Source organism: Aspergillus undulatus (genome assembly GCF_047715775.1).
Source record: "Aspergillus undulatus strain CBS 261.88 unplaced genomic scaffold BDV17scaffold_49, whole genome shotgun sequence".
Taxonomy (NCBI): domain Eukaryota; kingdom Fungi; phylum Ascomycota; class Eurotiomycetes; order Eurotiales; family Aspergillaceae; genus Aspergillus; species Aspergillus undulatus.
The window spans coordinates 137,734-157,082 of record NW_027396653.1 but is presented as its reverse complement, the minus strand read 5'-3'; the positions used below and the strand labels follow the sequence as shown (position 1 = coordinate 157,082).

The window sequence follows — 19,349 nt, the reverse complement described above, 5'->3', positions numbered from 1 at the left end:
TGACGATCGGAATCGTGGATTATATTGATTACGAGTTAAACTTGCCTCATTCTTCCTCATATTGCTCGAGTAATAGAATAGAATAGTTCACCCACCCACAGCCTTAACCCTCCTCTTCTCCGCAAGATCCTTCCACTCCGCCATGGGCCGATGCAGCACATAGAACCTTGACTTCGAGCGCCGCACTGCATCCTGACACCTCCGCCCAGCACCCCCATAATAAGCCCTCACAGCGCTTTCCAAGTCCAAGCTATTACCAACAATAGCCGCCGCAAGCTGAACACTATCCACAAGCGCATGATTCCCTCCCTCCCCGCCAAAAATAGGCATAGCGTGCCATGCATCGCCAACAAACACAACGCCTTGTTGAGCGGCGCGCAGGGCTTCATCCGTCGCCATGTTCACGCAGCGGCTAACCCAGTGGAAGACGGAGTGCTGCTTGATGGCTTCGGGGTTGATATAGCGGGACCAGGGTTGCGCGAGGTTGAGGAGTGCTAGTTCGTTCAGGAGGGCTTGGGGGAGGTCGAGCTCACGCCTTTGGTCGTCGGTTGATAGTGCGGGTGCGTTGAACAGGGGGTCGTCGGTACCGCGGGCAGGGCGGGAATAGGACCAGTCTAGATGGGCCTTTGATTTGGTGATGTTGCATATGGTGATGGGCGTGTTGAAGCCGTCGCCGACGCCAGCTAAAACATTGGCAGCGCCGCTGAGGGGTCTTATGTAGCGGTCGAAGTCTTTTCGCGAGACTTCGAACTCGCCGTGGTAGACGACCACGGGGATTATTTCTGGGATGATCTCCGGGAGGATCTGGGTTCGTACTGCGTGGAAGCTTTAGTACCGTGTAGTTTGCGGAAGGCTGGTCCCGCTTACCCGCCGAATGCACGCCATCAGCAGCAACCACCAGCGAGCCCCGAAACTCAGCCCCATTCTCAAAAAGAGCCCTCATGTTTCCGATTGACCCAGAGACGCTCTTGAGCTTGTGGCCATATCTCACATCCAAGTCTTCGTCACCACAATCCGCTATCCATGCGCGGAGGGCATTACGGTTGGCCCTCACGACAGCGGGCCGGGCATCTGCTTCCGGCTCGACAAGAACTCTCCCCGTTGTGTTGTCGCGCATTGCTAGATCTACCCAACCACTTCCACCGATAAAACGATCCGGTGCAACGGCCTTGGTCATGCTCCGGAGAGACAGTCCACCGAGGGCCTCGAGCAGCGGTGCATAGCCCCATTCGTGCAATGAGATGGCGAATCCCTGGCTGCGATCTCGCCCAGAGGCTTCGAAGATGGTGTTTGCAACGCCATTGTTTGTCAACAGCCGCCCAATTGCAAGGCCTGATAGACCTGCTCCGATGACGAGAATAGGGCCGGTGCTCTCCGGGTTTGTGGGGTCTGCCGATGCGAATGATGGCATAGTTTACGCGCCGGTGTGGTTGTCGTGCGTAAACATAAGTCTTTGCCCTCTTAATCTTTAACTCTTCTGCCGAGCAAAGAGGCAGACGTTTCTCTGCCTATATCCCTGCAAAATCCGATGCTCGCCAAACCCCGAGGGCGGGCGTTCAGCCACTCAGCTGATCCCAGAACGACCAATCCGAAGAGCCGAGCGCAAACGCACTATTTAGATCCATACTGGGCTCGCCCACATCGATATTGTCAAATAGCTCATCAAAAGCGAATCCGCTGCCGGCCATCTCAACTCCCATCATCCCATCAACGCCCTCCTTCTGTCTTCTGGTTCTCGGTTCACCTTGGGCACGCAGTGCGGTTATAAATGCCGGCTCAGACGAGGGATTACTTGGAGGATTCGCAATCCATGCTTTGAGAGTCTCCTTGCTAATGGTAATGTGCAAGGTCCTTCTTGGCTTGATGAGCTCTTCGTGATTCGAGTAGACTTGTGCGACTTTATCCCAGGTTGCGTTTAATTCAGACGGTGACCAGAATCCGATCTCTTGGATGCTACGCAGGATACAGAGAAGCGCGTCCCATAGGAAGAAGGCTTGCATTTGCCATCGGAACTTCTTCATGCTTGGATTATTGTATATTGTGCTGTTCGTGTCGAGGATCTTTTCTGCAAGGGTGTAGAGGTCTCTTCTTTGCTCGACGGACATGGTCTGTTTCATGAGTAGTGGCATGCGAGCACGTAGACGGACAGCATTCGTAGCAGAACGGACAATGCCAGTAGTGAAAAAGTGCAATGGATTCAGGATATTGCAGTATCGAAGGTACTTTGTCTCGATGAGATCTTCTACCTCGTTGATGAGCCGTTCTATCTCCTCTGCGTCTTTGAATCGAATGGTGGCACTGTTCTCCTTTATCCTGACTCCCGTTCGAGTATAGAAATTAGACAGCTCAATCCGAGACAGGCAGAATATCATTTCCGAGGCCCCCTTCTGCTCTTGAGGTTCGTACGCCATACCGGGAAAGATCTGATCATCGTTGATGTTCAGCGGTTGCTTCGTATCCCAGCTATTTGGTGATATGGAAATACCGGTGCCGGAAACTTGGCCTGCATACCCATCAAGCGGGAGCAGTTGCCAGAAGAGCCGCCGTCGCATCTGAACCTCAAAAGATGGCAACCCCATGTTTTCGCCGTCACGGTGAAGCCCCATACGCTGTGCGAGGCGGATTGCAATGCCCGTCAAGATCCAGAATGTGTTGGGATCGATTTCAGAGCGCGTCGCAATGAGAAATAATGTATAAGCCTGTAATACTGGCATCGATGTAGTTTTGAGCCACGATGCATTGGCAAGGGCCTGATAAACGACGGCTCGGTAATGGGACATCAAATTATGCCTTGATTGATTGAATTCTTGCTGGCAATCGGCTTCCGTCATGGAGAAGATTGCAAAATAGTAGATGACAAACAGCAGGCATTCGTCGCTCTTCGACGCCGTAGCGGGTTGCTTCGAGACTGCGTAAACCATTTTTTGGACAGTCGGAACATGAAGAACTTTGCAAAGGGGCTCGACATTTTGAACGTACATATTCCAGAGCTTCATAGCCTCGGTATAACTAGGATGCTGCTCCATGAGGCTCTGTGGACTTCCGAATATGGCGCCGGAAAGTGTCTGCGCTTGGAGGACACCAAGCGCAGTGTTATCACCACGGTACTCATCATGGTCGGAATCAGATAATTCACACAAGTCGCCTTCCCCGGTGTCAAGGAGGACATTATCAATATAGCGAGACCTGCCAGGGGCCGAAACAAGTTTACCGGACTGGGTGTCCGGTGCCGGTGTCGGATTCCGTGTGCTGAACGCCGACGGCACTTCGGTCTCCCTGTCAGCTGGCGTGGACGCAGTCGTCGCAGGTAGAAGATTGTTCTCCTGCAAGATGCGCTCATACCGCGCTAGACGCTCGTAGACATCTTCGAACTGATTCCGCTTCCTCTTCCGTGGTGGAGGAGCCTGGTATATGCATGAGAGCTTTGCTTTGTCGCAGCTCGAGCAGACTGGCAGAGCTCTATCACATTTGACCTTTCTGTGGAAGCAGGATTGGCAGTTAAAGCTCATGGTGGGTCTAGAGTTGGCGTCATTTAGACTGTCATGTATTTGAGCTCTTGTTGGCGCAGGAGCGATAGGAATCAGGCGCCGGGTGGCCGCGCTGTCGGTATCCATGGCCGGGAGTCTAAATTGCGGACGCTTCACGTCCTATGGGATGCTGGCGAAGATAATTCTGATACGCATTCATGTCCAAAGCCTTGGGTAAAAGTGGGCCTAAGCATAAGATGAGAGACATGGTCCACCGAGGGTGATGGGAGTGAATGTTTGTATGAAAGAGCTGGATGGGAACTGAATGAAGAGACCCCGCATTAACTGATTCTCCGGGTCCGCATGATATACTGGCTGCTATATCATGGATGCTGAATGCTGCATTACGAGCTTCTACAAAGCATGATGTTGGCTGATATCCAGGTATTCACTTCATATCCCTGGAACTAGAAGAACGAAAGAGTATAATACAGTCAACAGAACCAACAACTCAGTTATTCGGCATAGCACTATTTAGCCGTATTTTCCACCTGATGTGAACTCTCCAACCAAGTCCCAAACTCATCGAGTCGCTGATTCTCGTCCTCATCTTCTGCGTCGAAGCCCTTCTCAGCTAGGTCCTCGAGCGCAGCGCGCTTCTCGTTCGTCTTGCGGAAGCGCTCGCTTCCGTTGGAGATGTATGCCTCTACTGCTGTGCCGCCAAAGAAGCGGCCGTTCATAGTCTAGGAATGTAAGTATCTGAGCGGTGTCTATATGGACGGAGCGATGGATAAATGGATAAGGAACATACCTTGACGCAAGCCCTTGCCGACTCGGGGTTTGAGAATCGGACGCTGACGACGCCTGCTTCTTCTTTGTCATACAGGACGACGTTCGTTACTTCGCCTAGCTTTGAGCACTCTTCGCGAATGTCTTCCTTTATGTCCAAGATGGCAGCTGGATCCTCCTGCAGAAGTTTTCATCGTTAGTCAGTGAAATGACGGCAAACACCCATTAGGGAAAACTTACCTCCAATTCCTGAAGCGTAAACATATGCTTCAGTATCACAACTTTTTCAAATCTCGAGTTTGTTTCGGACAACGCAGAAGGCTCATCGTCATCCCAATCCGTGAGTTTGCTACACCAATCAGTATTCGTCGAAGAAGCAGGTATGGCACGACCGTACTTATTCAGCCTCTGCGTCCTCTGGATGATCTTCTTCTTATCCCGCATGCTAGTCTTCGTCGGCGCCTCTTGTTGGCTTTTGAAGGAAAAGTCTGCAGCCTGAACTCGCATAGGACCCTGCGGCCCCGCTACACCCAGCCTAAAGTCTGAATCATCCAACATCTGAATGGCAAGGTTGACTGACTCGGGCCGGAAGTATACAACAAGGGCCTCGCCTTTGAACTTCCCGTCGTCGTCCATGTACATTTTGACGCGCGGTCGCCCGCTGTCAATCTCCTCGGCAATGACGCCACAGCGCGAAAAGATATCTTTGATTTCGTCGAACTCGGCATCGAGGGGGATTGACGTGACATAGACTGCAGTGTTGACGCGCTGCTTCTTCGCTTTTTGTGCGTCGCCCTATTGCCGCCCGAATTTCAGTCCAGTTCATCCGATAGAGTAGGGCCTGGGTGGACTGACCTCCTCTCCTTGTTTCCGTTTCTTTTTCGATTTCTGTACATCTGCTTGCTCGTCTTCGTCCACCCCCTCAACTTTGTAGGCTTCTTGCTGTTGTCGTAGCAAGTCATCATCGACCTGGAGGACAGCCACAGGCGCAAAGCGGCGCCGACCAGCAATCAGTTTCACGAACCACCCAAGATCCACACAGACTTAGCCATGGTCATCTGCCTGGTGCAAAAGACAGAAGAGGAAATAAATCCCCCAATGACGTTCTCTCCGCGAAAAGCAACGAAACAATTCCAATCAAAAAGCAAAAGCGGTTGGGTATCATGGAACGGGGATCATCCAGCTGGAGAAAAAGCGCGCACACACCGTCGGAATCCACCGCTTCAAGATGGTGTCGTAGCTGTATTCTTGTCCATCGTCTGTTTCCAAAATAAACTTGTTGTCGAGCTTTGAAAAGGAGATTCGTGGGTCGCTGTCGAAGTCGGCCGGATCTTGGGGAAAGTTACTGAACGGGGGCGGGAACTCGACCGGGTCGTTTTTAGGATCTTGCAGCGTCATGGCGGAGTATCGCGATAAGTGCTGAGAGACGAAGCTTCGAGAGATTGGAAGGTTGTATGAGATTGCAAGTGTTCCAATGCTTGCCGGGAACGTTGATGACACAGTTACGTAAGCAGGGAGCTCCCAGCTGGATGCCATTTTTAGAAATCACGTGCTGCGTAGCCATCTACCTATAGTACTATCTTCTACTATTATCAGAACACTGCAACAAAGGCAAGTATCCTACTATTTACTTTTGGTCTCCGTAGATTGCTTGCTGTCCAGTACCAAAAGTGCGGTCAGTGTCTTTCTTCTGATCATCCGTTTAGCCGCCCAATAGATAAGCATACTTCTGGGGAGCTAATATGCGAGACAGATGCGAGAATGACATGCTGATATCACTGGATCCTTCTAGTCTCTGGATTCATTATCGTAAATTTACTCCAATCTTTCTTAGGGTTCTGCGTGGGACGGAAGCCCGCACGACGACATATGTCCTGTTGACGAAAGAACAACGGAAGGCCTGGGAAACCCTGAACCTGCTCCAATATATAGAATGGCCTTTCTCTACTTTTGACTTCCATCTCTTCGAAGCCTCGAGACAAACAATTGTCTACGCCTATCATCACCAGATGCCTTTGTTCCTACACGCTGATGAGCTGAGCCACGTCTAACACCTTCGGTTATGCAATAAAACCGCGTCTGACTTTTTGTACCATGACATGGGCAGGGTGATGGTGTTGCGACTCGCGAGGGACGTCATCACTGCCACCCCGCGCAGTCCAGGACATGTGAAACCGGAACAGCTTCTCCTCTGTGCTATTATTGTCTGCATCCTGGAGAGCACAATTCCTGCGGCAAAAAGCCCTGGTCGAGACTCAGCATCGAACCAAGAAAACGAACACCAACTCTTCAATCCCGCCTCCTATCCCGATCCCGATTCCCCGGTTTCGTATTTCCCTTCGCCTCCTCATCTCACCATGACGCTACCGACCAAACCGCATCATCGATGGCAGCATGCGAAAGGCCAACCTTCTACTATGCATCGCCGCTTTCCTGTTTCGTGGTTTATGTTGCTGAATATGTCTATCATCTAGACGTAATGGATGTAATCTCTCGATCAGCAGTATGCGATCTACCAATCAGCGGCCGCCAATCTTGATCCCATCCATACCTGAGGGACTCCGGGGTACGACACCATCGTGAGGGGATCATGACGATGTTGCTTGTTGACGGCTCTCGTCGAAGCTATATAAAGGGGGTTTTGGATCGTGAAAGGCTGGCATCCCTCCAGACAAACAATAGAACACTATTATACCACTTTTCAAACCACCACTTTCCCAACCACCACTTTCCCAACCACCACTTTCCCAACCACACACCTACATTCCAACATAATGGAGAACCAGAGCGGTCAGGGTATCTCTCATGCCACCGGCGGCTCTAAGGTTCCCGGTAAGGTCCAAGAGAAGGCCCCCCAGGGTCTTGAAGAGTCTCTTCCCAACAAGGTACGCCCTTCTCTGCACTCGATTACTCTCCTTTCTTGCCCCAACACACACCTAGACACTAACACCATGTCCAGCTCCACGATACCGGCTCCGGAACCGGTCGCAAGACACACGCCCTCAATGAGGGGGAAGACTCCATGGTGCCTAAGGGCATCCAGAAGGCCGTCCCTGAGGCCCTTGAGCGCGCCTTGCCGAACAAGATCCACAACACTGGTGACCAGTGAGATGGATGGATCCGTGTGCGATGAACATTCTTTTCGTTCTTGTAAAGATTAAGATGAACACTTTGATATCCTGTACCATGAACTATAGTTGTTTTCTTTTTAATGATTATCGCACATTGCAATACAAATCATTTGTGATCGCATAAGTCGTCTATACCCTACTATATTATATAGAACGGGGTATACTTTACCATGACGCATCTCCAATCCATCAGCCCGTCAAAAAACACGGGTATTTCAGCAAAAACTCACCAGCCCCGTCCCCGAACCTGAAAATAGAACCTAGGCAAAAGCAAACGGACACCCTCCCGTCCTCGTCTGCCTAAGTTCCTCCTCCCCCTCCCTTTGCTGCAACCCCCCCTTCCCCTCAAAATACTTCGGTCCTACCTCACTAATCAAATACCCCTGCGGATAATACTTCCCGCCCTCATCACCCGGCAGCGGCCTTCCAAGAGCCCACGTATACCAAGCCCCAGGCCCCCATCTGTTCCAGAGCGTCGGCTTGACGTAGTAGGGCGCACCGTCCCACTGCGTGATGAATATTCGCTCCTTGACGGTTTGGGACTCGGTGAATGTTGTGTACCGGAGGAAGTGCGGGCGTGGGAGGGAGAGGTACCGCATTATGAAGCGGCGGGTTGAGAGGAGCGTGCTGAACAATTTGGTGAAGAGGGGGTGTGGTGAGGTGTAGCTGTGTAACGTACCGATTGTCAGCACGGGTTCGGTGGTGTGGTTGCCGTCTTACCGGGGGAGCGAATTGAAAGATGAGGGAGGGGATGAGGAATAATCCAACAAAATGAGTCAGATGGTGGGTGTACTCACAGCATAGCCTTCCGTAACCGATCATCCATCATAAATGAGACAAAGTTCAGCCCGATGAACTGCAGTGGTTTTGGAATAAGATAAACCAGCACGGCCGTCGTCTGGTCCGCAACCTCGCGGTTCTTCGCGTCGGGAAGCATACATTCTTCCTCATACGCATCACTCCAAGCCATAACCTCCTCTAGCCAATGAAGCCCATCGCGGAACCCCGTCTTACCCGATGGCAGCGCATCGTAGGGGACTTCGAGGCCATCGCCGACGCTCTTCCAGAAGGTGCCGATGGCGCACTTCTCGACGTCGCTGAGCTCGCGCCATTCGTACTTCTTGATGAAGCGCACTGGTTGCACGGCGAAGAGGCCCAGCGTGTAGAGCATGTCGGAGTCGAGGATCTTGCCTGAGTCGCGGTACCCGCTGTGCAGGTAGCGCGTGCGCACGATGGCTGCTTGGCCACGTGCTGCGGAGGGAGGCTGTCCTACGAATTCTTGTACGAGGGCGCTGGTGTCTGTATAGCGCTTCAGCGAGGTATTGGCGCCTGAGAATTGGCTTGTTTTTGTGAGGACTTTGGAGATGGTCGGGATGCCGTATGTCTAGAAGGTGTTAGTGGCTGGACCCAGAGGATGGAGGCGAAGGTAAAGCTGACTCTGAAAAGCGCGAATTGTAGCGCTTTTGTAAAGAAGAATGGGAATTCGTATTGTACGAGGTTCTTCTGGATTTCGAAGGCGTCCTCGTCTGTCATGCGCGCAAACGATTCTCGCGTCGGGTAGTTGTATTTCTTGTGAATCTTCTTCATATTGCTGAAGCGCAGGAGTGAGCACAAGACGGGGTAAGCGGCGACAAGTGGAGCAACATATTGGAGGATCTGCTGGACCGAGGCATCCTTGATGATGTTGATTATGGTGTTGTATAGCTCGGTGGCTGTAGCTGTGGTAGTCATCGTGGTTCCACTTGGCGCTCAACAAGTCAACGAACCAAGCAACAAAAAACAACAGAATGGAGATGACTGCGAAATCGCTCAACGCAAGTCTGTGCCTCAGCAAAAAGAGAACGCGACAGCTGGCCGGAGCCGGGTTGTGCAGATCTTATGTATTTGCAGGCACAAGACATGCAGAGGCCGACCCCACACTCGTCTAGGCCCCTGGAATCTCGTCGAGTCAGTCTTTATGACCGCGTCTTCCTCCTCCCCTTCCCCTTCCGAGCCTCGGCTTCCGGCCTTCTCCTCGTTTTGCAAATCCTCCGGTTGGGAACTCTTCATCTTGATTCGTCATGGCGTAAGTTTAAATCTTATGGCTAAATCCTGGTGATCGAACTACTAACGTGTTGCTGGTTCAAGGTTGCCCGCCGTGGAGACGATCTCCCTCTGCCCAGACCCACGAGTCGCCGCCTTCCACTTATCATCATAACTCTCATTCGCTCTTTCCTTCTGTATAGACAAGGTTCATGAATTCGCTCTACAGACATTTGCCCGTCCAAAAAAAAAATCAACAGACTGCAGCGGATCACCGCTACTTCGCGCCGAGATGCTGCCATCGCAATATGTGCTCCCTGGTGCGAGACTCAATGCAAGGGACAGAGCTCGGCATCAAACACATTATTTACATGTCATAGGCTCCTCTCGGTCCTCAAGTCTATCCGTTTCCCATCTGCCTCAGTCTCCTATCCCCGGTACTATCTCCGACTGACATTATGACCGTTCTGCCTGTTCAACGTCAATTCCTTCCTCAGCGGCCAACCACCTTCAATTCGAGCATTCTCAGCGGCGGGAATGCAAGGGCCGTGAATCCCATCCCGAGCCAGATTCCGAGGTCGCATCCTCCCGCGATGGACGTGGCGATTGGTCCGGTGTAATACACTTGGTCCTGATCCTGTTAGCAGCAGCACTCTCGACATGAGTTCAGGGCCATACCATTCCAACAATCGCACCCCCCCATCCGATCAAGAATGCGGCGGTGGCTGCGAAGCCCACTGGCAGTTTCTGGCGGTTGTCCCAGGCAGACCAGTCATATATTTTGCTTCTGTTGAACAAGAAATCCGACTCTGCGATGATTGTGGCCCAGATGATAATCCAATAACCGATCAGTGGCACCAAGTTATTGAAAATTTGATAGAGAGAGTCTCTCCCGCCAATAGCGCACGCGGTGTATATGACGGTCGTGATGGTCGTGAAGACAGGGCGCGGGATCTTACACCAGAAATTGCCGAGCATCTGAAAGTTCATGGCCATTGAATATGATCCCGGAGCGTTGTTGGACACGATCGTTAGCACATTCAGGAAAGCGCAGAACTTACCAAATCCTCCAAGCCGGTCATAGCCCGCCATCACCAAGCTCCCGGCACTGCCGTCATATATAACGGCCCATCGGGGATTGTGAGCAACTCCGGTACCGAGCCCGACTCCTATGAATAGGGTGATGCTCATGGCCATGCCTACACCCATTGTCGTCATCGACCAGATTTTCCATGACCCGGTGTCAGGGGAATAGTAAACATGGTAATCGGCAGCCCCAGGAACCCAGGATAGCGCAGCCGCAAGGCAGAGTGAGAAGAATGCCAGCCGTTTGGCATTGACTTCGTCTGCTGACCCAATGGACACGGTACTGAAATCGAACTCTGGGCCTGCCGATCCGAGCAAGGTAGCGAAGACTATCAGCTGTGGTAACCACGCGTATCTGCTCATATTCAGTTATTTGGTGCGGCTCTCCACATGGAAGGAGAAATACCTTTCGTAATACTGGAAGATGTGCATTCCAAATGTCGCGACCACTAGACTCACGAACGCTACAAGGATGATTCCAACCACCACGGAAACTGTTCCGCCAGACAGTTTGGAAAGGATCTGGCCCCCTACCATAGCGCTCATCATCCCATAACCCAAGTTCGTCAGGACGTTTAGCACGCAGCACACCTTGCTGGGATTGAATCCCATAAGGAACCGAGATACAATCTAAGAAAACATGAGTCAAGCGTCCAGATTGCTTGCCCCAGACATATGTTGTGCAAGCACAGCGCGCAGGGCTGACAACCACATGGAGCTGACTTACAAGCGTGCGATGGCCACTTCTTGGCCCCCAGGTGCACACGTACCCCGTCAACATACAACCCAAGAAGTTTCCGAGAATCGCGCACAACGCGGCATCAAGGAAACTTAAGCGCATGACCAACGTTCCCAACGTTCCAACAACCACATTGTTAAGCGCCATTCCCATGCTGAACCACGTGAGGAATATGTTGAAGGACGCCGAGGCACTGACCATTTGTCGTTCTTCGAGGGGTACTGGCTCTATTCCCCGCATCTCGAGGCCCTTGACGTTTTGTGCCCATCGTTGGTACCTCGACCTGCAGGTATCGTTCGTGCTTTCGCAGACGGGGGTTTCGACCTCGTGCTGTGTAACACATCCCACCTGTTCTTTTTCGACATCGGCGCTCATACTGGGCTGTTTCGAAATGAGAAATGCTCTCAAGGAAGGAAAACGTCGGCAAAGCATGCCTTTCCAACCAGATGGCGAGTCCATATTCTTATCCTGACCAGAAAAACTCCCCGATGCCACGCAATTCAGTTCGCACGCAATGTCCACCCGTTCAGAGGAAATTAACGGAGCATATAACGGAGAGCCCTCGAGGGAGTACAAGCATTCCCAATCAAGGCAGGGGAGAGCTTACGAACACCACATGTTTATCGGGCTTTCGCAGTTTCAAGGCCGTCAGTGGGTTGCGCGACCACATTTCAAAAGTCCCGCTGATTTAGAACAATCGTGGTGAAACGAGATTCCGGGACACGTCCGGCATCACCCCTTATGGATCTATACTTGTCCAACGAGATGTTTCATCATCCTCTTTATCCACGAAGCCCAAGCTCTGATGGGGAAGGTTACGCGTTGTTTGATCACGGAACATATCAATTGGTCAGGCAATCAAGCTTTCGACGTTCTTCCCCCTTACACGCGGATATCAGCATACCAGTTGATGAAGACTGACGTATCATGCTCCAGCTACAGGGCTCCTGGAATGCTCCATCCCTGGAAAAATGCGCTGATTCGATCATTATCACAAAGCATAGCATATCGAGGATCCCTAGCATTGAGCGATCGCTACGCTGCTAAACCATCTATTTCTAACTCTTAGCGGTTATTCGCGGACAGTGAAGCAGGCCCTTCTTACCCCTGACATTGTATGCCTTTGTCGCTCCCCATGCGGATCCAGCCAGGCCACTTTCAACTTCCGACCATGCAGCACTCTAATGGATACTCTGCAGTATGGAGGCGTCTACCATTTACTTCACACATAATCACCGCACAATAATTCTGCTTTCTACATCATGACCGGCAACACTAACGACTCAATTAAAGCTAGACCATAGCAGAACTCCACGCGTTGCTCCTCTCCACGAATTCAGACAAATCAGACGCCCGGACCCAGGAAACTAGTGGCTCCAGGCCCTGAAAGTAAGCTGCATTTTAAGTACCAGTCGTAGTCGCCAGTCCGTGCTTATGCAGGTACCCCCATATTTGCTAACTCGGTCCCACAAGGTGAATTCACGAAACGAACCCTATCCGATCTATCTATCCAGCTCAACCCGACAGCGCACAAGGATCCTTTCTCCATACTCTCCCTTCCTTTCCCGTCTCCTCGAGAAGCATGTGCGTCTGTTTCCTTCTCGGTGTGCAAGAGATTACTTCCCATCCGGACACGTCAATCATGCCACACCCGGGTGCTTGGGAACGGGAGCAAGTCACCTCGGTGTATTTGCAACAAATTTACACGGTAGGATTTGCTAATCGATCGTTAGGTAATCGAGGGCGCATATCCGGACTCCGAAGGCGTAGGATCAGAAGGTAAGACAGTGACTAGACTTCTCCACTTCCCGCTAGTAGACAGTAGCGTCTTGGAAGTTGGGGTAGGGCGGGATATGGCCAGATTGCCGTCGGCAAGTTGGACGTCCTACTCCACCTCTATCTATCTGGTTATCTGAAGCGTTATCACTTATCAGTCTGGGACGCTGGATAAGATGTCGTCCAAAACTCTTGTCTTGCGGTTGACGCGTGATGGCAGGGAACGTATATACTACAAAAGACGTGGGTTTTCGTTGCATCCCTAACGCTCGACACAAACCAGCCAAGATACCTTATCCACGAGAAAATCACACCCACAAGCAGGAGCAGTTAGTTATAACCACAACCGGCAAGGACGAGCTCCCAGGGCAAAGCATCTGAGATACCGTGACTGCTTCAAGCTCATGCGGCTCTTTGTCAGGCATACATGATAAGTACTGCCTCCTCTCCTACGCTTCGCTCAAACACATTCTTTACTACTACCTTACCTCTACGTGCTCACCCAGGTTGTGTAACGTGAACACCTGCACCTGCACCTGCACTGCTTCCGTAGACACCTTGCCAGGACAGCCACGGAACAGTCCTTTCCGCAGAACAGGTACATCGAGGGGATTTCGCGCCAAGGCTCATACAGTGCCGGCTCTTTAAAGGATAATTGAGGCTGCGGCTTGAGCAAGGCAATGTGCTTCTGCTGTTCTTCCGGCACCAGATCGCCATAGAACACGTTCGATTCGTCGGAAATATGGACGTAGCCATCGTCGTTCTTAAACTTCATCCAGGGCTCCCAGCTCCCGCCCAAGAGGCCCAGCACTGTCTGCTCCTTGCACACTACAAAGGCCGTCATCCACATGGCCATATGATGATACCCTTGCTCGTTGCGCATACCCAACCCCTTCTATGGCGCTCCCGCCAACTGCTCCACCATAAGAATGCATTACCACCACCACTTGTCGTCCATTGCCGACCAGCTCTTTGCAGCATGGCTCTGGTGTGAATGATGTCTGCATGGAGCCCCTTTACAGGCAGAAACGCGCCAACAGATGGGGTGGTAATGGCGATGGATTCGAGTCCCTGCTCTGCCATGAGGCGACGGAGCCCATCGAAAGTCTCGGCCGTGTGCCAAGCACCAGGCACGAAGGCGAAGATTGGTTTTTCCATGTTGTTCAAGACGGCAAAGGGAGGAATTGAGACATCAGCTGCGCCGGCAAACGCTTCCCCCCTTTTGAAGACCCCTCGACTGAACGCGACGCTATGTACCTCAATACCCATTCCTCATGTATCTGGTTAGTCGCATTCCGCGGCCCCTTCGAATTGGCCCGCGTAACGGCTCGGCTCTCCGGAGTCTCTATTAAGGGATCCATACCGGCGAATATGACAGCTGTTCGACGTTGGACTACACCCTCTGTCTGGCCTGCATAAATGACGAACCAGATCAAATATGAACAAATACACGAGTTATAAATACCTATATAAAACTCACGTTAATTTAAAACATTAGCATGCTAACAGCTTCAACTATTCCTAAGAGAGGAAGAGGTAAATACAGAACGAGCCTTGGCTGTCTCATGTTTTGAACTGTTCGTCATTTTGCAGGCCAGAGGGTGAAGTCCTTCAAAAGGTCAAACCAGACAGTCATATCCAGGGCCATTACCGCTGCACGCCGGACATGCATGCGCACAGGCACCGGTCCACAGAACCGCCCGCGGAGTACTTTCTCGTTTCATCATGGTGCACTTCAATTGGACAAAGGAATTGAGGTATCTACAGATCAAAGTGATCTATCTGTCAAGTCGGCCCATTGCAAGAGCATAGCGAGTCACCATTCGCCGATATAAGTCTGCTTCAATGGCCTCCCGTCCCCAAGCGTTCCCGCCTTGTTGGATGTCCTCCGATCATCAGAACTCGTGGCCTAAACGGTGAATACCATGTCGTCCAACATCTACGATTCCAAGCAGGGGGAGTACCGAGCCGGTAGTATCGCAGTGACGGTGCTAGCTGCTGTCTGTGTTGTGTTGTGTTGTGTTGCGGTTATTGGCCCGGTGGAAGAAGAACCTTGGCATCGGCATTGATCATTGAACTCTACGTGAACAAAAAGAACAGTCGCTTATCATGACGTGAGAAACTCAGGTATTGTTATTTGCAGACGCTGCAATTCATCCCACAAGTAAGACTGCGCCACGCAAATCCAGTATTCAGACGCTGGCGGCTTCTCGGCAGTGGTCCATTATGGAATGGGACTACATGCTCAAACTCAACAAGCACGTAATCTGGCGATGATCGCAAAGGTGAACCATGCAGAACTGAGCAATACAAACCCAAGCCCCTACTAACAAGAATACGCAGCTATTGATGACCTATGAATGCACCTCATGATAAAGATCGCCATCCTGCTTCTTCTACTCACGAATCCTTCCAACACGAGGTTCCTGGAAGAAAGAAGAAAGGTTGAAACGTACGCTCGACTCCTCCCTTAGGTAGTTAGAGTACCTACTGGCAGAGTACCGCTTGATAGATAGCATGGAAGCTACCGGGTATTATTGTTTTGTTTCGAGACGATAGGTAAGAGAGGCGAGGGGGTGAAGAGGCACATAGGTAGGTAGGTGGATTGACTTAATTCCATGTAAGCATTAGCATTTATTAGCATTATTAGCATCAAATGATATACATAATCTTCTCCCACCTAATAATCCAACTAACCAATCGCCCAAGCCCAAGCCAGCAAACACCAATTGAGACTGAGACCAGACTGAGACTCTATCTACCAGCTATACCTAAACTCCCGATCCTGCTGATCCGTAAGGTCGACATTCGCGGCATGATCATCGCCATATCCCACTCTCCCCTCCTCTCCCAATCCCAAGACCCCAGACTGAGCCTCAGCCTTCTCCCTCGTCTTATTATCCCAAACACACAAGATCCTATAAACAATCGTAACAACAATAAGCAATCCCCAGGTAGCCAACGCCGTAATAAGTCCCTCAAGGTACTTCGGCCGATTCGTCCAAAGCTGTGGGCTCGCAATACACCCCGCACAATACCCAATGAAGAACATGGCGTTGACGACCGCGCGCTTCGTGTTCCCCTTTACATTTGACGCGACGAGAGAGAGGAGAACGGACATCGAGGCGCTGATGCATGATGCCAACCACGCGGAGGCGATAAGACCCCAGCCTGCGCTTAGGGGGAGGATGAGCATGAGGATGTTTCCGACAATTGGGGGGATGGTTAGGAGGATGACGACGAGGGTTCGTTGGCGCGGGAGGATCCAGCAGAGGAGGAGGCCGATCCAGAGCAACGCGACCTGGACGGCGCCTGAGGGAGCCGTGTACAGCATTGTTTGCAGCTGGGTGTAGCCGATTGAGTTTATGACGAAGGTTGCGAAGGTGAGCACGGGGGATTGCATTGTCACCAGGACGCCGAACCAAAACACGCACCAGGCTTTGGGGTCGAGCATGGTTTCGCGGAGCTGTTTAAGATCAAAGGATGTCTTATCGCCCCCTTCACGATCTTTGCTCATACGCAGCGAGAGAACGTGTTTCTCGCGCGCGGTTAAAAACCACGCATCGTTAGGACCCGACGGCATAAGTGTGAAGAAACCCACCCCCGAGGCAATTGTAAGTGCGCCGCAGATGATAAAGAGGGTTCGCCACGGCGCGAGTGCCAGCGAACCGTTCTTGCCGATTCCGTACATGAGTAGGCACCCTAGTGTCTGGGCGATGCCGTTCATGCTTACCCACAGCGCGGTGCGCGATGCGTGCTCGCTCTTCTGGTACCAGATTGAGGTTATTGTGACGAAGGCGGGCGAGACAGCGCCTTCGGTGAAGCCGAGGAGGAATCGGACGGCTGCGAACCCGGCGTAATTATGGGGGGCTGCGAGGCACGTGCAGGATATGCCCCAGAGGATGCTGCATCCATATTAAGTTAGAGGACGTTTCTGAAGGTGAGTTGGCGGATGCTGGGGGTTGGTTGACGTACACAGTAGCACCAACAAACTTCGTCAATGGCAGGCGACTCATCAGGTAGATGAAAGGGTACTCGGCGACGAGCTGGCCGACATAGAAGATGGAACTGCACCACGAGTACTGCGAATTTGTGAGACTGAGGTCTTCCATGAGGCCGAAAACGCCGGCGTAACTGAGACTTTGCTTGTCGAGGTATTGCAGGAGGAAGACGAGACACATCTGCATGTAGGTAATTAGTATTTATCCGCTCATGGTGATTCAGTATGTGGATGGAGGCACTCACAAAAGGCAAAATGACCATATCGATCTTGCGTACGAGCGCCTTCTCTTCTTCCTCACTATACGTCTCCACCATGTCCGCGTCGCTGGGTCGTCTCTTTTCGTTCTCGTCGTCCAACGGACGGTTCTTCGTGTTGTAAGTGTCGATGTCCATATTGTAGGTTGGCAAGCGTGGTGCTACGCTAACAAGGGATGCGACTCTGGATATATCCGGGGTGGTGACAGTAACTTATATGGCTGGCATGGAGAACGGCAAGGTGCAAATGACTCGCTGTCGGTGCATCTCGGCCATCCGCCGTCTCCCCATTTTCCTTTAGCTGATAAGCGCAGTTTATGACACGAAGCATGATGATTGGCGGTGATGTTGCTGAAAGGGACATTTGGAGACTCCGTTGATAGTTGGCTTGCAGGTGCAGATTGCCGATAGTACGTATCGGGTGCAGATTGCCGGGGCCAGGTTGCCGATGATCGACTCCAACCAAATCAAGACCCTTTAAGATCTTCAATCACCCCTCACTTGGCTTCTTATCTCTCCCTGTGCTCAAAAAAAAAAAGGCGAGAACTTGCAAGAGAGAGTGAAATATGGCTTCCGCGACAGACATCAAACCCTGGCTCCGGGCAGCGTCGCAATCATACTTCCTCTCGAACGCCAACATCGTCGACGTCGAGAGAGGCACGATCGAAGAAAACCACCACGTCCTCATCACGAATGGCAAAATCTCCTCTGTTTCGCCGTTGCGCCCCTCAACCCTCCCATCCGACTACGTAACCGTCGACTGCACAGGAAAATACCTCAGCCCGGGCCTCTTCGACGCACACGTGCACTTCGTCGCGGTACCAGGCTTCACAAACCTCTCCATGGCCTTTGGCAACTTCAACGACGTCTCTCTATTACGCCAACCCTACGTCGCGACTCAAATGCTCCATCGCGGCTTCACCTCCGTCCGTGACTGCGGCGGCGCCCAGCTCGCCTTCAAGCAGGCGATCGAGGACGGCGTATTCCCGGGCCCGCGTCTCTTCATCGCAGGCCACGCGCTCTCGCAATCAGGCGGGCACGGCGACATACGCTCCTCGCATGACCATGTGCAGTGCTGCGCGGGGCACACGAACGGGCTCGGTCGAATCTGCGACGGGGTGCCAGCTTGCATGACGGCCGTGCGCGAGGAGATTAGATCGGGGGCGGACTTTATCAAAATTATGGGGTCTGGCGGGGTGAGTACGCCAACGGATCGGATCGAGCAGTTGCAGTTCACGGTGGATGAGATCCGGGCGATTGTAGAGTGTGCGGAGAATGCGGGGACTTATGTCACGGCGCATGCGTATACGCCCAAGGCGATGTTGCATGCGATTAACAATGGGGTGAAGGGAATCGAGCATGGAAATTTCGTCACGGAGGAGGTTGCTAAGGTCATGGTCGAGAAGGGGGTCTATCTTACGCCGACGCTGATCAGTTATGCGGAGATGAACACGGAGCGGTGGCGCGGGTACTTACCTGCTGATGGGCAGGCAAAGAACACAGAGGTATTGAGTGCTGGATTGAAGAGTCTGAAGATTGCAGCGGATGCCGGCGTGACGATTTGCTATGGCAGTGATCTTCTTGGGCCGCTGGGGCTGGCGCAGACGAGGGAGTTTGCATTGCGCGCGCAGGCGTTGAGCCCGTTGGCGGTGTTGCAGAGCGCGACGATTAACCCGGCGAAGATGGTCGGACAGCCTGAGACCATTGGGCAGATCAAGGAAGGGTTCTGGGCGGATGTCCTCTTCCTCGATAAGAATCCGTTGGAGGATGTGACCGTCTTTGATCGGTCGGAAGAGTGTGTGCTTGGAGTGATGAAGGAGGGAAGAGTATACAAGAGTCGATGGGAGGGGTTGAAGGAAGACGCCGATATTCCTGTGCGTATCACGAATTAGAGATGAGATGCAAAAAGGGAACGCATGAACCCATTGCTGCCGCTGCCCACGTAATTCGCAGTAGTCAAAAAGAGGAAGCTGTTGCAGAAGAGGAAGTCACAAGGTAGTTTGTTTTTGAGCGGTTGTTGGCTCCCTTCGCTCCTTCCACAACAGAGTACTTACTGAGTGCTGTCTGTGCCACCACGGTCCC

General features: G+C 52.0%; 10 protein-coding genes across 10 annotated transcripts; 3 read left to right on the top strand and 7 right to left on the bottom strand.

The window, feature by feature from the left end:
• Positions 1 to 79: 79 nt before the first annotated feature.
• nscC (FAD-dependent monooxygenase nscC) lies at positions 80 to 1,411 on the bottom strand (the record flags this gene model as incomplete). The annotated part of the gene is made up of 2 exons (XM_073763985.1): positions 80 to 815; positions 868 to 1,411. The coding sequence occupies 2 exons, from the start codon at positions 1,409 to 1,411 to the stop codon at positions 88 to 90; spliced, it is 1,272 nt and encodes a 423-aa protein (XP_073612684.1). The 3' UTR covers positions 80 to 87.
• On the bottom strand, positions 1,390 to 3,729 carry BDV17DRAFT_167338 (putative C6 transcription factor). Its single transcript, XM_073754760.1, has one exon. The coding sequence runs from the start codon at positions 3,612 to 3,614 to the stop codon at positions 1,557 to 1,559; it is 2,058 nt and encodes a 685-aa protein (XP_073612683.1). The 5' UTR covers positions 3,615 to 3,729; the 3' UTR covers positions 1,390 to 1,556.
• Positions 3,730 to 3,898: 169 nt separating this feature from the next.
• BDV17DRAFT_271077 (U2 snRNP complex subunit CUS2) lies at positions 3,899 to 5,699 on the bottom strand. The gene is made up of 5 exons (XM_073758757.1): positions 5,463 to 5,699; positions 5,112 to 5,225; positions 4,497 to 5,051; positions 4,279 to 4,434; positions 3,899 to 4,210 (listed from the first exon to the last, which is right to left on the bottom strand). The coding sequence occupies exons 1-5, from the start codon at positions 5,652 to 5,654 to the stop codon at positions 3,998 to 4,000; spliced, it is 1,230 nt and encodes a 409-aa protein (XP_073612682.1). The 5' UTR covers positions 5,655 to 5,699; the 3' UTR covers positions 3,899 to 3,997.
• Positions 5,700 to 6,213: 514 nt separating this feature from the next.
• BDV17DRAFT_271069 (uncharacterized protein) lies at positions 6,214 to 7,464 on the top strand. Its single transcript, XM_073758756.1, has 2 exons — positions 6,214 to 7,141; positions 7,216 to 7,464. The coding sequence occupies exon 1, from the start codon at positions 6,356 to 6,358 to the stop codon at positions 6,728 to 6,730; it is 375 nt and encodes a 124-aa protein (XP_073612680.1). The 5' UTR covers positions 6,214 to 6,355; the 3' UTR covers positions 6,731 to 7,141; positions 7,216 to 7,464.
• Positions 7,031 to 7,365, top strand: BDV17DRAFT_294111 (uncharacterized protein; the record flags this gene model as incomplete). The annotated part of the gene is made up of 2 exons (XM_073762768.1): positions 7,031 to 7,141; positions 7,216 to 7,365. 2 exons carry the CDS (start codon positions 7,031 to 7,033, stop codon positions 7,363 to 7,365), a joined length of 261 nt encoding a protein of 86 aa, XP_073612681.1.
• Positions 7,465 to 7,476: 12 nt separating the features above from the next.
• BDV17DRAFT_167312 (uncharacterized protein) lies at positions 7,477 to 9,436 on the bottom strand. The gene is made up of 3 exons (XM_073754759.1): positions 8,825 to 9,436; positions 8,185 to 8,771; positions 7,477 to 8,053 (listed from the first exon to the last, which is right to left on the bottom strand). The coding sequence occupies exons 1-3, from the start codon at positions 9,116 to 9,118 to the stop codon at positions 7,648 to 7,650; spliced, it is 1,287 nt and encodes a 428-aa protein (XP_073612679.1). The 5' UTR covers positions 9,119 to 9,436; the 3' UTR covers positions 7,477 to 7,647.
• Positions 9,437 to 9,902: 466 nt separating this feature from the next.
• On the bottom strand, positions 9,903 to 11,609 carry BDV17DRAFT_283693 (uncharacterized protein; the record flags this gene model as incomplete). Its single annotated transcript, XM_073760402.1, has 4 exons — positions 9,903 to 10,040; positions 10,088 to 10,850; positions 10,902 to 11,125; positions 11,223 to 11,609. 4 exons carry the CDS (start codon positions 11,607 to 11,609, stop codon positions 9,903 to 9,905), a joined length of 1,512 nt encoding a protein of 503 aa, XP_073612678.1.
• A 1,259-nt stretch (positions 11,610 to 12,868) lies between these two features.
• BDV17DRAFT_271065 (uncharacterized protein) lies at positions 12,869 to 14,101 on the bottom strand. Its single transcript, XM_073758755.1, has 2 exons — positions 13,231 to 14,101; positions 12,869 to 13,013 (listed from the first exon to the last, which is right to left on the bottom strand). The coding sequence occupies exon 1, from the start codon at positions 13,891 to 13,893 to the stop codon at positions 13,501 to 13,503; it is 393 nt and encodes a 130-aa protein (XP_073612677.1). The 5' UTR covers positions 13,894 to 14,101; the 3' UTR covers positions 12,869 to 13,013; positions 13,231 to 13,500.
• A 1,667-nt stretch (positions 14,102 to 15,768) lies between these two features.
• On the bottom strand, positions 15,769 to 17,460 carry BDV17DRAFT_299992 (major facilitator superfamily domain-containing protein; the record flags this gene model as incomplete). The annotated part of the gene is made up of 3 exons (XM_073763984.1): positions 17,256 to 17,460; positions 16,986 to 17,191; positions 15,769 to 16,915 (listed from the first exon to the last, which is right to left on the bottom strand). The coding sequence occupies exons 1-3, from the start codon at positions 17,403 to 17,405 to the stop codon at positions 15,769 to 15,771; spliced, it is 1,503 nt and encodes a 500-aa protein (XP_073612676.1). The 5' UTR covers positions 17,406 to 17,460.
• A 373-nt stretch (positions 17,461 to 17,833) lies between these two features.
• On the top strand, positions 17,834 to 19,159 carry BDV17DRAFT_294107 (uncharacterized protein; the record flags this gene model as incomplete). The annotated part of the gene is made up of 1 exon (XM_073762767.1): positions 17,834 to 19,159. The coding sequence occupies one exon, from the start codon at positions 17,834 to 17,836 to the stop codon at positions 19,157 to 19,159; it is 1,326 nt and encodes a 441-aa protein (XP_073612675.1).
• Positions 19,160 to 19,349: the final 190 nt, after the last annotated feature.